At 45.3% G+C, this 17,139-nt stretch overlaps 1 protein-coding gene across 1 annotated transcript in view; it reads right to left on the bottom strand.

Annotated features, from left to right (window-relative positions):
- SMAD9 (SMAD family member 9) overlaps positions 1-17,139 on the bottom strand; it is a gene marked incomplete at both ends in the record, with an annotated part of 79,990 nt that overhangs the window by 25,811 nt on the left and 37,040 nt on the right. The window contains one exon of the mRNA XM_081083509.1: positions 13,128-13,349. Coding sequence (XP_080939635.1) covers positions 13,128-13,349 — 222 coding nt within the window. The remainder of the gene's footprint in view (positions 1-13,127; positions 13,350-17,139) is intronic.

The following is a 17,139-nucleotide window of genomic DNA, read 5'->3' as shown; positions in this document are numbered from 1 at the left end:
AGTAATTGTCACCATTAAGAGTCAACATATGTTGGAAGCTACCCATTGACTTCACTATCAGAAAAGTGTAAACAAGGAGCCCAGAATGCTGGTGAACCTTGAGCTCTAGCAAGGGCCAAAGCTATGCACCGATTGTTTAGATGAGACAATGGTGGCTCAAGCAATTTCCTGACCAAATAGTCTCAAAGTAAATCTTTACTCATATTTACTGACCTTTAAGACAGTCTGTCTGTTACTGGAATTGCCTGCCTGACCAAGGGCAATATGTGTATCTAAAATTGAATAAAAGGTTGGCAGGGTCTGGGCACCAACGAAGTCCTTCCCCTAGAGTTGGACTCTCCGCCTGGCCCCCCAAGTTTCCAAATTATTATTTCGTGTCTCATCTCGTCATTTGCCCACAGCCTTTCTCCAGATCTCGAACCCTAAGCTACACGGGACGTGGCATCTCACATCTGGCACCTTGACGAGGGACATCTGGGGAAGAAGATTCACCTAGAGCAAAAAACAAAGTTTCACCGGCAAGGTGGGGAAGAAGTTCACTGGATAGGTGGGGAAGAATTCACAGGATAGGTGGGGAAATTCACCGAGTGCAAAGCCCACAGCCAGCTGCAGAAATTGCAATCTGTAAGTAGGGTGGGGACATCTTTTTTAGCCAGGCTAATGGGGCAGAATTCGTTAAAAGGGGAGAAACTTTATTGTAGACTTTTGGTTTGCATGCTCAAGGATAAAGGAATTAAAGTGTCAGAAGGTATTCTCTTACATTTTTTGCATGTTATTATAGAACGTAATCCTTGGTTTCCTGAAAAGGTACATTAGATAGTGAATGTTGGAAAGAGTGGGTCAGAACTTGAAAAAAAGCTCAGCAGCAGGGGAAAAATTTGCCTCCAAATTGTTTTTCCTTGTGGAACATGGTATTACACTTGCTGGAGCCTTTCAAAGAGTCAAAAGAGAAAAAACCTCCTCCCCTTGCACCCTCCGCTCCTAAAGAGGAGCAAAAGGAAAAATTGGAGGAATGGCCTTCAAGGCCTCCTCCACCTCCATATCCTAATCCTGAAATATTTAATTCGCTATTAATAGAATCACCTATGCAAAGAGCTATCTGAGAAGGATTAAAGGGCATGACGGTGGAGGAGAGACTTGCTTTTCCTATTACACAGGTAGCTGACCCACAGCTCCCGAATCATATAATAAGACAGCATGAAAAATTTGACTTCAAAATGATAAAGGCCTGCATGAAAGCATAGTCCAAAATGGTCCTACTGCTCCTTTTACCAGAGAAATTATGACTAACATTCCTGAAGCATTTTTAGCTGCTTATGATTGGTATTCTCTGGCTTGCGCAACTCTAGATGGAGGAGATTATTTACTATGGAAGAGAGAATTTTTGGAGAAATGTCAGGAGCAAGCCCACACAAACTACAGGCTGAATGATCAAATAACTTATGAAATGTTAGCAGGGCTTGGACAATACAGTGTCGTGCAAAATCAGCTAAATTTTGCGCAACAGGCTTATGAGCAAGTTAGACTTTGTGGAAGAAGAGCTTGGTGGGCTTTACCAGAAAAAGGGGACCCTGAGGGAGCTTTTAGTAAATGTATGCAGGGGCCTGCAGAGTCATTTTTTGACTTTGTGGCTCACTTCACATGAGCAATGAGATGACAGATTCAGCATGAAACAGCAGGAGACATTTTTATTCAGCAATTAGCTTATGAGAATGCCAATGCTGATTGTAAGAAATGCCTGACGCCTCTGAGAAAAAATAGTACCATTACAGAAATGATTCGAGCATGTCAGAATGTAGGATCAGGCACTTTTCAAGCAAACTTACTAGCTGCTGCTGTAACAGCAGGGAATAAAAGGTGCTTTAATTGTGGAAGAACAGGACATTTAAAAAAGAATATAGACAACCAAGAAGCACACAAGGTGGTGCTCAAGGGAAAGGAGTGAGCATTCCACCTCCCGATTCAATCAATGCAGATTCAACCTCCTTGTGTCTTAGATGTCAGAAAGGAAACCATTGGGCCGGTCAATGTAGATCGAAGTTTCATAAAAATGGACAGCCGTTAGATCAAGACATAGGAAATGGCCAACTGCAGGGAAACGGCCAAAGGGGCTGCCCCCAACCCCATCATCAATAGGGGATTTTTGCCCTGCAAGGCCCACAGTGGATTCCCTCATCCGAGACACTCCAGGGAGCGCAGGCCTAGATCTTAAGAACACTATAGTGGTCACTTTGACCCCCGATATGGTTCAGCAAGCTGTTCCTACAGGAATCTGGGGACCTGTGCAACTGGGAACGTTAGGATTAATCTTAGGGATAAATGGAAACACTCTGAAAGGACTAACTGTTCTGCCTGAAGTCATAGATTCAGACTATGAGGGAGAAATCAAGGTAATACTAGAATACAATCATATTATGCAAATTACTCCAGGACAAAGAATTGCTCAGATACTACTTCTACCTTTTATTCAGCAACACAAAGCTATAAATAGGAAAAGAGGAACACAAGGATTTGGAAGCTCAGATATCTATTGGATACATGAAATTAGCAAAACCCATCCTATGATTAATTTAAGAATAGAGATAAAACTGTTTAAATGGTTTAGTAGACACTGGAGCGGATATCAGCATTATCAGCAAAGAATTCTGGCCTCCAAGTTGGTCCATGGTAGAAGCTATGGGCTCTATTTGGGGGGTTGGAGTTCCTGATAATACACAACGTAGTGTTGCAGTGGCAAGGTGGCAAGATGAGGAAGGACAGACAGGATGGTTTCAGCCCTAATAGTCTCTGGAATTGCAGTCAACTTATGGGGCCAGGATGTTTTAGAAGGTTTACAAGCTTGTATTATAACCGGCAAAGGAATGCAGTTAATCAGATGGGATATCAGACTGGTCAAGGCTTAGGAAAAAATAATCAGAGAATCAAAGAGCCCATCCAAGCCAAAGGAAACCCAGGAAGATTAGGATTAGGATATCAAACTTTTTAGGAGTGGTCACTGCTCAGTCTCTCCACCCTCATGCTGATCTTATACAAAGGGAAGATGATAGACTTATATGAGTTAGATCAGTGGCCATTAACCATGGAGAAATTAGGTCATATTCATGAATTAATACAGGAACAAACAGAGAAGCTGGCCACATAGAGCCTTCCAATAGTCCTTGGAATCCGCCTATATTTACTATAGCTAAGAAGGCGACAGGAAAATGGCAATTGTTACATGATCATAGAGTGGTTAACGCCACTATTCATACCATGGGAGCTTTACAGCCTGGACTCCCAGCACCTTCACAACCCCTCTAGATTGGTCTCTTATAGTAGTAGATCTTAAGGACTATTTTTTCACTATTTCCTTGGCACCTCAAGATAAACAAAGATTTTCATTTTCAGTGCCAGCTATTAATAATATAGAACCCATGAAAAGATATCAATGGAAAGTTTTGCCTCAAGGAATGGCCAATAGCCCCACCTTGTGACAAAAATATGTAGCTCAACCTGTTCAGCCTTTAAGGGACAAATATTCCTGATATTACATTATTCATTACATGGATGACTTGCTCTTAGTGAGTCCACAGGAAGAGCAGACTTTGGCAATGTTTTCCCAATTAGAAAAAGGAACTCCCTAAATGGGGCTTAAAATTTGCTCCAGAAAAGGTACAGAAAGAGACGCCTTTCAAATATCTGGGAACCATAAGTGAAAACCAATGTATTAGGCCTCAAAAGGTGGAAATATGAAAAGATTGCCTTAAAACTTTAAATGACCTTCAAAAATTATTAGGGGGCATTAACTGGTTAAGACCTTATCTGAAAATCTCTATGGGAGAAATTGCAAATTTATTTAATATACTTAGGGGTGACTCTAATTTTTCCTCGCCCTGAACATTAACAGATGAAGCTAGGAAGGAGTTGCTAAGAATTGAGAAGGCAATCTCCTCAGCCCAAGTAGCACAGGTGCAGCCTGAATTGCCTTTATTTGGACAGATTAACCATACTGCAAATAGTCCCACTGGAGTCATCTTCCAAAATAAAAACTCTCCCGCTATTATTGAATGGGTCCACCTAGGGCAGTGATGGCGAACCTATGACACGTGAACTCACTTTTTTGGTTGATTTTTCTTTGTTAAATGGCATTTAAATATCTAAAATAAATATCAAAAATATAAGTCTTTGTTTTACTATGGTTGCAAATATCAAAAAATTTCTATATGTGACATGGCACCAGAGTTAATTTAGGGTTTTTCAAAATGCTGACACGCCGAGCTCAAAAGGTTCGCCATCACTGACCGAGGACATCATTCTTCTAAGTTACATATACAGAACTCATGGCAGGCATCTTAATATCTCAACTCAGAAAGCGCTGCAAGCAGCTTAGAGGAGAAGAACCCCAGTGCATCTATCTTCCCCTCAAAGCGAAGCAATTAGAAATGCTACCTCAAACTGATTTAAATTGGGAAATTGGACTAAGTGGATATTCAGGGGAACTTAGTTGTCACCTATTAAAAGACAAATTACTACAATTTTTATATTATACTCCCATTATTATACCAAAAAATACTAGGCAGGAACCTATTCCTGGAGCATTAACTGTTTTTACTGACGGATCATCTAATGGTAAAGCTGCTTATCATACAATGAATTTAGACTGAGTCATACTGACCAGTCATACTTCTGTACAAAGAACTGAATTAGAGGCTATTAAGGCTGCATTGCAGGATTTCCAAGAGCCTCTTAATATTATCTCTGACTCTGCTTACACTGCAGGCCTAGTGAATAGAATTGAAACTGCTCGATTAAAATGGCTCAGTGACCAAAGTCTATTTATACTATTTAAACAAGTTCAGCAGATTGTGCAACGGAGACAATACCCTTTCTACATCACTCATATTAGAACCCACAGCGTATTACTTGGCCCTCTAACAAAAGGATATGCCCATGCTGATCAATTGGTTGCTTTATTAAAACAGACCACAGAATCTCATCAGCTTTTACATCAGCCTGTCAAAATGTTGTCTAAACAATTCTCAATCACTCAACAGCAGGCAAAACAGATTACCAAGGAATGTCCCACTTGCATGTTACATCTGCCTCAAGGGCCTAATACAGAAATTAACCCTCAAGGATTGATAAGGGACCAAATCTGGCAAATGGATGTGACACATTTTACTCCTTTTGGAAGCCTTGGAGCATTGCATGTCTCTGTAGACACCTTTTTAAAGGTCCTATGGGCTACTGCATCTACAGGGGAAAATGGCAAAACAGGTTACTAATCATTGCCTAGCTGCTTTTGCCATCATGGGAATTCCAAAAATTATTAAAACTGATAATGGACCCTATTACACAAGCTGTCATATCCAAAAATTTAAATATACAATGGAGTCAAGACAGTCTCTTCAATAAATGGTGTTGGGAAAATTGGACAGATACATGCAAAAAAATGAAACTAGACCACCAACTTACACCATACACAAAAATAAACTCAAAATGGATAAAGGACTTAAATGTAAGACGGGACACCATAAAAATACTAGAGGAATCCAAAGGCAACAAAATCGCAGACATATGCTGAAGCAATTTCTTCACTGATACAGCTCCTAGGACTTTGGAAACTAAAGAGAAAATAAACAAATGGGACTACATCAAAATAAAAAGCTTCTGCACAGCAAAAGAAACCAACAACAAAACAACAAGAAAGCCCACTGCATGGGAGAACATATTTTCCAATGTTATCACAGATAAGGGTTTAATCTCCAACATTTATAGGGAACTCATACAACTTAACAAAAGGAAGATAAAAAATCCAATCAAAAAATGGGAAAAGGACCTAAATAGACACTTTTCAAAAGAGGACATTCAGAAAGCCAAGAAACATATTAAAACATGCTCAAAGTCACTAATCATCCGAGAGATACAAATCAAAACAACAATGAGGTATCATCTCACACCTGTCAGACTGGCTATCATCAACAAATCAACAAATGACAATTGGAGAGGATGAGGAGAAAAGGGAACACTGGTGCACTGCTAGTGGGAATGCAGACTGGTGCAGCCACTATGGAAGACAGTATGGAGTTTCCTCAAAAAGTTAAAAATGGAACTCCCATTTGACCTAGTGATCCCACTTCTAGGAATATATCCCAAGAAACCAGAAACACCAATCAGAAAGGATATATGCATCCCTATGTTCATAGCAGCACAATTTACCATAGCGAAGATCTGGAAACAGCCTAAATGCCCATCAGCAGATGAATGGATTAGAAAACTGTGGTACATCTACACGATGGAATACTGTAAAAAAAGAAGGAATTCTTATCATTTGCAACAGCATGCATGGAACTGGAGAGCATTATGCTAAGTGAAATAAGCCAGTCAATGAAAGAAAAATACCACATGATCTCACTCATTTATGGATAATAAAGAACATTATAAACTGATGAACAAAAATAGATACAGAGGCAGAGGAGCATTGAACAGACTGTCAAACTACAGCCGGAAGGCCGGGGAGGGTTGGGGGGTGGGAGGGGGGGTTAGAGATCAACTGAAGGACTTGTATGCATGCTTATAAGCATAACCAATGGACACAAGACACTGAGGGGTAGGGGAGGCCGGGGGAATGTCAAGGGGGAAAAAAAGAGGAGACATATGTAATACTCCTCGTAATACTTTAAGCAATAAAACAATATAAAAAAATGAAACATTCAGCACATTATAGGAATACCATATAATTCACAAGGACAGGCAATTATAGAACGCCAACATCAAAGGTTAAAATCCCAACTTGAAAAACAGTAAGGAAGGATTATGGAGAAATCATCTGTAGGTAGACTACACCAAGCCTTAATTACTTTAAATTTTTTCACTTGTGATGCCGATGGCAAGACACTCATGGAAATACACTGGTGTCAGAATAAGCCAAAGGAAAATGGACTGGTTAAATGGAAAGATCCCGAGTCTGCTTTATGGAAGGGCCCCGATCCCCTGTTAACATTTGGTCAAGGGTACGCTTGTATATTTCCAGAAAATTTCTTGAAGCCTGTGTGGATTCCTGCAAGAAATATTAAACTTCAACATGGATCCAAGGGAGGAACTGGCCAGGTTAATGAGGACCTTGCACCTGGAGCCATGCCTTACAGCTGCAGACAATCAGCTACCCCAGCCGCAGATAGCAGCAGGCCCAAGCAACCCACTGAAGATAAGGAGTGGGAGGAGGATGAAGCAGATGACAAACAGCCCAGAGGTCACCTGGGGGATGGTGAAGAAGACTGTCCAGAAAGCTGAGCGAATTTGTAAGGAGACCCAAACCCCAAGAATGCCTGAGAATGTCTTTCTTACCCTGCCAGCAGTCATCAGCTGTACAATAATACTACCAGGGGCAAATGGGAAAGTATTTTGGACTTATGCTCCTGACCCACCATGGGTAAGACCCCTACGTAGGCTGACCCCCTGCGTCATGTAGTCACCAATAATACCAAGCACCTTGGTCACCCAGGAGGACCATCGGTGGGACAAGGAAGTATATGGGCAAAGTATAGTTACACGGGTGTTGCCTTTTGTATGACACAGAATCAAACCACTGCTCCTTTGTGTGTAAAATTAAAGAGAGGCTTCTGGCTAGCATGGACACCAAAGGAGAGGGAAGCAAATGCCCAAATACATTTACTATCACTACTTACTCTGGGGAGAGGTACAGAAAATGTAACTTTACTAAGACACCCGCCCCCCCACCACCACCACCACTAAGCCATTATGTACAAAGTCTTATGAATGGCACCCCACTGAGGGAGAAATTAATTGGCAAGACTGTTATAGTGACTACCCCACCAGCAGCAAACTTAATAACAGTTTTTCCTTTGTGGATTGGAGCCCCTACGGGTCTGCGTATAGTAACAATAGCATCCTAAAATGAAAGGGGAATGCTTCCTATCTATATGTTGAAGCTAATCACTCCATTTCATGGCATGGAGAAGGATCTGTTGGATCTCAATTACAACATGACAATTGGCCACTACAGAATACGCAATGGAAACTAGCTGCTGCACTTGCACCTATTAAATGGTACAGTTTTAATGATCCTATCTGATAAAACAGAAACATGGTAATTGGTGTACGACCGCTACCCTTCCCATTGGCTAATCAGCGAGATATGCAAATTAACTGACAGCCAAGATGGCGGTAACCGCCAACAAAGATGGCGGTTAATTTGCATACTCGCAATGATGAGAGGCGAAAGGGGAAGGACTGAAGAATGGTGATCGCCAACCCAGTTGGCAGGCAAGAGTTGGGGGGTGGGCAATGGCTGCCTTTCCCCACCCCGCAGCGGGTGATCGCCATGGGAAAGCTGGGGTTGCTGGCTGGCCTGCAGCCCTGATCGCCATGGCAATTGGAGGGCAGGAGGGCCGGAGTGCAGGTCAGGCGGCAACCGTGGACCCCCGCCATGGCAATCGAAGGGCAGGAGGGCGGGGCGCAGTCCGGGCAGCAACCCTGGATCCCCGCCATGGCGATCCGAGGGCAGGAGGGCGGGGTGCAGGCAAGGCCGCAACCCGGACTCCCGGAACCTCTCCTAAAGGTTCTCTTAAGGCAGTTGGCGAGGGACCTTGGAGAGCCCCAGGGGGCCCTGGTGCCAGCAAAACTGAGACCTGGGGCGGCTCTCCCCAGAAGGTCCAGAGAACAGCCACTGCAGCCCGCCCCCACCCCAGCGCAAGGCATGGCACGCTGGGCCCGAGGATCCACCCCCTCCCAGAGGCCCCTGGCTTGCTCATGCAGCCCTGGTCACATCACCGGAGCAGCTATAAGGCACAGAAAGCACCATGGACAGCCGCTTGCTCCCACTTGCATTTGCTAAGACAAGGCCGGAGGGTGTGAGGGCTGGCTCACATCTCCTTCTCCCTCCTTTTGTTCCTCCTCTGGCTGCTTAGCTCGCCCAGCTTCTTATCCAGGCTCCTCTGCAAGTGGAATGTAGAATTAATACATTGGCGGGGTCCAGGGACCGGTCCTTGGCCCCACTGCCAGCGTACAGCACTCCCACCCAGCTGATTCTCTGTGGGGCGTGGGCTCGGGCCCTCTCCCCACAGCCATGGATCTTGGGCAGGCAGTGGCTGAGGCAGTAGCGGTGGCTGCAGTGTGGGCAGAGCAGTCCCGGATTACAAGAGGGATGTCCGACTACTGGTTTAGGCCCAATCCCTGTAAACTGGCAGGACATTTTTCAAGGGGTCCAAAATTGGAGAGGGTGCAGGCCAGGCTGAGGAACACACCCTCCTCCGTGCACGAATTTCGTGCTCCGGGCCAGTAGTAGCTCAGATAATTCCATTTGTACCTTATGGGGAACTCCCAATAAGACAGTATTTGCCACCACTTGTGTATTTGATCCATTTGTACTCCTCTCAGGCCCCATCCAGGTGACCCTTAATGCTACAAGCCATCTGTATGAGGTGTCATGCACAGGTTGCACATTATCCCATTGTATTAATTCTACATTCCAAAAAGATTCCCTCATGATTTTAAAACAGTCTGCTTTTTCTTGGGCTCCTACTAACCTAACCGAGCCTGGGAATCTCATCAAACCTACCAACCGTTACATGATCTGGTAAAAATCTTAAAACGACAAAAAAGATTTCTTGGAATGTTAATTGCAGGACTCTTTGCCCTTATAATGTTACCTACTTTTGTGGGCATTGCTGCTCCATCCATGGTACAAACTGTTCAAACTTCTCAGTTTGTACAAGGAAAAATGTAACTAAGACCTTGTCTATACAAAAAGGAATTGACAGCCAGTTTGAGATAGAATTTTCAGCACTAAAGTCTACAGTCTTGCGGGTGGGTGATAAAATCCACAGCTTAGAGCAAAGAATATCTTTACAGTGTCATTATAATTTTTCCCAGATTTGTGTTACCCCAGTTCCCTATAATAGTACCTTACACCCTTGGGAATCAGTAAAAAAAATCACCTTCTTGGTGCTTGGGGTAAAGGTAACACAAGCCTTGATATTTAGAATTACAACAGCATATTGTACAATTATCCCAGGCAAATTTACAAACTAATTCCTTGGATGCCTGGTAGCAATTTAAAAAGGACATGAAAGAATTTAATCCCTTCCACTGGATCTCCTTACATTTGCTTGGCTCATTGTTTTTCTTATATGTTTATTTCTAGTCTGCAGAGGCAGAATGAAGAGTCTTAAAAGGACTCAAACCCTTCAGGTGGCATTCACTTTTCAAGATTTATTAAGGAAGTGAAAAGGGGGCAATGTTGGATGCTACCCATTGTTTTCACTATCAGAAAAGTGTAAACAAGGAGCCCAGAATGCTGGTGAACCTTGAGCTCTAGCAAGGGCCAAAGCTATGCACCGATTGTTTAGATGAGACAATGGTGGCTCAAGCAATTTCCTGACCAAATAGTCTCAAAGTAAATCTTTACTCATATTTACTGACCTTTAAGACAGTCTGTCTGTTACTGGAATTGCCTGCTTGACCAAGGGCAATATGTGTATCTAAAATTGAATAAAAGGTTGGCAGGGTCTGGGCACCAGCGAAGTCCTTCCCCTAGAGTTGGACTCTCCGCCTGGCCCCCCAAATTTCCAAATTATTATTTCTTGTCTCGTCTCGTCATTTGCCCGTGGCCCTTCTCCAGATCCCGAACCCTAAGCCACGCGGGACATGGCATCTCATAACCATCAATGAATGAATTCAATGAATGTTTTTAATCTATGGCTTGTACATTTACTACAACAGGAGGCACTCAGGAGGTATGTTAGGAAGAATATTAGAATGCATCACCAAATTAAATAATGAAAGAAAATGCTTATGTGGCTCCTTTCCTAACTGGTCTGAGTGCTGGATGGGAAGAGAAAAGATCAATTGGCTCTCAAGTTTCTTTACACCTGTGATTCCAGAACAGTTTGACATGATAGTGGGCAGCCAGGTATCACTCAGACACTACCAACTATCCTATCTAATAAAAGAGAAACATGGTAATTAGCGTATGACCGCTACCCTTCCCATTGGCTAATCAGGGCAATATGCAAATTAACTGCCAGCCAAGATGGCGGCTGGCAGCCAGGCAGCTTGAAACTAACATGAGGCTTGCTTGCTTCAGTGACGGAACACTCCAACATTCCCCGACTGCCACTGCTGGCCTCTGAGCTGCAACTCTAAGCAACTACGTTACAAATATAGAAGCTAAACAAAACCCCAGAAACCTACTTTAGTCCCCGGTCTTCAGCCAGCAGGATCGCAACATTGTTTCAAATACAGAAGGTAAACAAGGCCAGAAACCTGCTTTCAGCAGCGGAGGCCTCAGAGCTGGAGCCAAGCCTCAGAGCTAAAGCTGGCCCAGAATAAAAAACAAAAAAGAAAAAAGGAGCGGTTGGGAGCTTCAGTCACCCACCAGCCTGAAAACAGCCCTCAGCCCCTCACCCAGACTGGCCAGGCACCCCAGTGGGGACCCCCACCCTGAAGGGTGTGTGACCAGCTGCAAACAGCCATCATCCCCTCATCCAGGTTGGCCAGGCACCCCAGTGGGGACCCTCACCCTGATCCAGGACACCCTTCAGGGAAAACCAGCCAGCCCCCACCCGTGCACCAGGCCTCTATATAGTAAAAGGGTAATATGCCTCCCAGCACCGGGATCAGCGTGACAGGGGGCAGCGCCCAAACCCCCTAATCACCCTGTGGTTCTGTGTGTGACAGGGGGCGGGGCCACAACCTCCCTATCTGCCCTGCTCTGTTCGTGACAGGTGAAGGCACCCCAACCCCCTGATCGGCCCTGCTCTGTGCCTGATAGGGGGGAGCTCCCCAACCCCGATTGTCCTGCGGCTCTGTGTGTGACAGGCTGCGGTGCCCCAACCCCCTGATCGGCCCTGCTCTGTGTGTGACAGGGTGCGGCGCCCCCCCTCCCCCATGGGCCCTGCTCTGTGTGTGACGGGGTAGAGCCATAACCTCCCCATCGGCCCTGTCCTGAGTGTGACAGGGTGCGGCACCCCAACCCCTGATCCACCCTGCTCTGTGTGTGACAGGAGGTGGTGCCCCAACTCCCCTATCGGCCCTACTCTGTGAGTGACAGGGGGGAGCTCCCCAACCCCCTGATCGGCCCTGCTCTGTGCGTGACAGGGGGCAGCGCCCCAACCCCCTGATCGGCCCTGCTCTGTGTGTGACAGGGTATGGAGCCTCAATCCCCCTGATGGGCCCTGCTCTGTGAGTGACAGGGGGCAGCGCCCCACCCCCGATTGGCCCTGCTCTGTGCGTGACAGGGGATGGCACCGCAATCTGCCCATCGACCCTGCCTTGAGTGTGACTGGGGGCGGTGCCCCAAACCCCAAATCAGCCCTACCCTGACCGTGACTGAGGGTGGCATCGCAACCTCCCAATCCGACCTGCTCTGTGCATGACAGGGGCGGTGCCCCAACTCCCCAATCAGCCCTGCTCTGAGCCCGACCAGGGGCTGCACCTAGGGATTGGGCCTGCCCTCTGCCACCCCGGAGCAGGCCTAAGCCAGCAGGTCGTTATCTCCCGAGGGGTCCCAGACTGCGAGAGGGCACAGGCCGGGCTGAGGGACCCCCGCTTTCCCCCCGATTGCACAATTTTTTGTGCACTGGGCCTCTAGTTCTAAAATAAAAGAACATGATTTAAAGATCCTCAACCAGGCCTGCCACTCAACCATTGACTCTGCCAATAAAGGAAGCTTCAAAAACATCATTGTCCAGACCCCAGTGAGGCTTGTGCCATGGGCTGCTGTAACAATGCCTGGACACAGGAGAGCCCCAGTCATTTCCAAAGATAAATAAGTCAGGATGTTTAACTACCTAGCTTCTAAGTTTCCAAAGGTAACTTTACCTTATATAAATGATCAACCAGCCAGAATTATTCTTCTTCAGAAGTTATCTAGCATCTTTGAGCAACTCAAAAATAATCCACAATCCTTTTATTTAATGATTTCATCCTGTACTCACATTTATCATCTTGTTTGTCTTCATAATATGCACACTATGCTACCCCGCAAAAGATGCCATGCCCATTTTATAGGCAGAGAAACCCATCCCTGTGCCATCCCAATAGGTTACATGGCCAATGAATGGCTTGTTTCTGTTTCCATATTTTAGCTCAGAAGAACAGAAAAAGAAATTACATATTTCTTTTACCCTTTCCTATGTGTCTCCTGGTATTTTCTATTGTTGAGTTTCTGTTTACATTAGAAAGAAGTCCAAGACAGAATCTGTTCCTGTTATTTGAAGGGTCTGTGAATCCATCTATAAGTACACTTCGGGAGGAAGCCTGGAACGTCTCACCAATTCGATTGTTCAGTTCATAGTAAGCAACTGAGCACCAGTGCTGGGGTTCCTCATAGCAAACTGGCCGAAAGTCTGAAAGAAAACAAGCCAGATAGCACATTACTACCATTATGCTTGGGCTGCCCATCTCCTGATTCCATCAGGAAATTTAGATTAATGCTGTTAAGCAGAAAGTTGGCTGCAAGACCAAGTAAGCTGCCTTACAATCATTTCAAATCTATCACTTTAATGAAAACTGTGGTGAGCTTATCTGGTTAATGCATCTATGGCAGAGGCCACAGACCTAGTGACTCTCCCATAGTTACAGTATTTGTACACATATCTATGATTATTGAGGGGCCAAGCAAAGAAGAATATGAGTGGATCCATGTAAAGTTCATCAACTCTAAAGGAAACACAGCTCAAAGGAAACTGGCAAGTCACTTCATCTCCTCATGAGAAAGATAGTGTATTACTGTTACTGTATGCCACACTGAGTCCCTGTGGCAAAGAGTACCATTTCCTAACAAACTAAAGATGAACTATAATAGTTTGGATATGATAAAACCAAATCAGAAACATTGGATAGCACTTTAAATTATTTAAGAAAGAAAATAAAATTCTATCTAAATAAACTCACATTCTCTTTTATGTACAAATGGAATACTTAATTACTTATGACATAAAAAATATCTTAGCCCTGACCGCTTTGGCTCAGTGAATAGAGCATCAGCCTGCGGACTGAAGGGTCCCAGGTTTGATTCCGGTCAAGGGCATCTACCTTGGTTGCGGGCACAAATCGATGTTTCTCTCTCATCGGTGTTTCTAACTCTCTATTCCTCTCCTTCTCCCTTCCTCTCTGTAAAAAATCAATCCTATATAATAAAGAGCTGATATGCAAATGGTCATCACGCTGTAATGGCTCAGACACTCAACACTGGGGAGAGAGGAATGGGGACCACACAGGCACAAATGAGCTCGCCAGAGAGGAATGGGGACCAGCCAGGCACAAATGAGCTCGCAAGAGAGGAATGGGGACCAACCAGGCTGTGGCCCGGGAGAAGGACAAGCTCCCCGTCCCACGGTCCTGGGTGCCAGCGGCTGGGGCTACAGCCCAGTAGAGAGATAAGCCACCTGCCCCACAGTCCTGGGTGCCAGCGCCTGCACCTGTGGTCTGGGAGAGGGCCAAGTTACACACCCTGTGGTCCTGGGTGCAGAGGCTGTGCCTGTGCCTGTGCCTGTGCCTGTGCATGTGACCCGGCCTGGGAGAGGAGCAAGCCACATGCCCTGTGGTCCTAGGTGCCAGTGGCTGGGGTGGCTGCCCAGGAGAGGGACAAGCTGCCCACCTTGCGGTCCCAGGCACCAGCAACTGCACCTGCAGCCTGGGAGAGGGACAATCTGCATGTCCCATGGTCCCAGCAGTCCCAGATGCCAGCGGTTGCATCTGCACCTACGATCCAGGAGAGGGACAAGCCGCCCACCCAGCGGTCCCAGGTGCCAACAGCTGCACCAGCACCTGTAGCCCAGGAGAGGTACAAGCTGCCCACCCCATGGACCTGGGCACCTCCGGCTTCAGCCTGGACAAAGCCACCTGCCCATGGCCGCTGGCGGCTGTGGACAGCCCGGGCGAAGCCAGCCCGGGTTCTGGGTGCCTGTGGCCAGCCAGGGGAGGGAATCCTGGGTCCTGGGTGCAGGTCGAGGCAGAGGCAGTTAGAGGCAATCAGGCCAACAAGGGAGCAGTTAGGGGTGATCAGGCTGGTAAGGGAGCAATTAGGGGCGTTCAAGCAGGCAGGCAGAGGTGGTAAGGAGCAATCAGGCAGGCAGGCAGGCAGGCGAGCAGTTAGGAGCCAGTGGTCCCAGATTGTGAGAGGCAGTTGGACATGCCCCGAGGGGTCCCGGATTGCAGAGAGTGCAGGCTGGGCTGAGGGACTGCCCCCACACCCCCTGTGCATGAATCTCATGCACCGGGCCTCTAGTAAAATATATTAAAAAGATATTTTAAAGAGAGTTGTGTGTTTCATTAGGAAATCTGTGAATGCTATGTTTTCACCCAAAATTTTTCAGTTAAGTAACCAATAAAAGTTCAGAGTTCTTTCTTTGTCACTCACACTCTTTCTCTGCCCTTCTATTAATTGTATAACCTTTCTTTTCTTTGAATATCCTTGTAATTATTATATCTAGAGTGTGTTCCATTATGCACTAAATATACATTTTTTAAACAGATAAATTAGGGGGTTATTTGATTTACAAAAGGTTGTTAAGTTATAAAAGAATTGGAATACTTTAAGTAGTACACTCCTTTGGACCCTCCCCACTCAGTGTGGTCCATGGAACTGTAGGCCTGCATCACCTGAGAACTTGTTAGGTATGCAGATTCTTTGCCCCAACTCATATCCAGGGTATCAAAATCATATTTATACAAAATCATTACCTACTCTATATGAACACTAAAGTAGACCAACATTTTTCTAGTCTATTGTAAGGCACAACATTTTGTAAAAACCCTATTTACATCTATTTCTAAGAGCACCTCTCTAAGCCAATGAAAGACACCATTCTAAATCTATAGTAAAAACAGAAATGGGTCAAAATTGTTAACTTCTTAAATATCCAATTCCATAGTAATCATCAAGAACAACAAATGTTAGGTTAAAATAAAAGATTAATGTATTCTAGTAAACAGGATGCTAAACAAACATCCACTCTATGGTACTGAGGAATTCCAAAGTTAAAATGCCAAGAAATCCATACTACCTGCCCCTTAAAACACTTGGGAAATAGAAGGTAAGAACATTTGGTTTTGTTTGGATTTTTTGTTTTATTTTGGGGTAATAGAAAACACTCCTAGAAAATAGATATATTTAGTTGTTCATCTGTAAATTTATCTCCATTAGGCATTGATAGCACTAAATGACTATCAGCTGTGGTATCTACAGGTCAGCCATTCTGGTTTTCTGGGGTTTCTATGACATAATAAAACAGGGTGGTGTGTTGACAATAAGAAAGAAGTAAAACAAAGGAATGTTAAACTGATAAACTACACAAAGATGACCTGACCCAACCTTTTTGGCCATTAAACTCCTTGATGGACAGTGTTTTTGCTAAAGAGAGACCAGTTACATAATAAGTGATATTGTGAGTGTCCTACAGGGGAAGTGGGTTGTCCTAAACTCCTCACTAAAGGGTTGAATAGTTTTCCCTCTGACTTATGACTTATCATTGAGTTTAAATGCCTTCATAAGATTTTCAAACCGAGGAGCTAGTCTCCTAGCTTTTCTCAGTAACAGAAGAGCCTGTTATCTGGCTTTTATAACAGAGAAAGCTAACCCTTTGAAATTAGCTTAATTTTCAGCTCCTCTGTTGTCATGGACTGTACAATGGTCACGGCAATGTTCTGTCTCTGAGATAGTTCAAATATGCCCCCAAAGACAGGACAGCTGAAACCTGATTATAACCTTGAGCCCAAGGCACAGTGAGACGGGTTCTTCTCCCCAAATAGCAGTCCTACTAGAGGCCCAGTGCATGAATTTGTGCACAGGTGGGGTCCAGGGGGTCAAGCCAGCCTGCCCCAATGGGGCCCCATTGGGCCAGGCCGGTGGGAGGAGGGGCTGCAGGCAGTTGGCCACCCAGCCCTGCCTCTGATCAGGGTGTTGGCGGCCGATCGGGACCCGGATCAGGCTGGTTGGCTACCGCAGTGCGCATCATAGCCACCAGTTGTTCCAGTCATTCCACTGTTCCGGTCGCTGGGCTTTTATATATATAATAGAGGCCCAGTGCACAAAAATTTGTGCACTCATGTGGGTCCCTCAGCCTGGCCTGTGCCCTCTCGCAATCTGAGGCCCCTTGGGGGCCCCTTCCCCTGGCTGCTGGCACCAGTTTTCCT

The sequence above is a fragment of the Myotis nattereri genome (genome assembly GCF_964212035.1).
Source record: "Myotis nattereri genome assembly, chromosome: 2".
Taxonomy (NCBI): Eukaryota; Metazoa; Chordata; class Mammalia; order Chiroptera; family Vespertilionidae; genus Myotis; species Myotis nattereri.
Note: the sequence above shows the minus strand (reverse complement) of the source record. Positions and strands in the feature narration are given on the sequence as shown.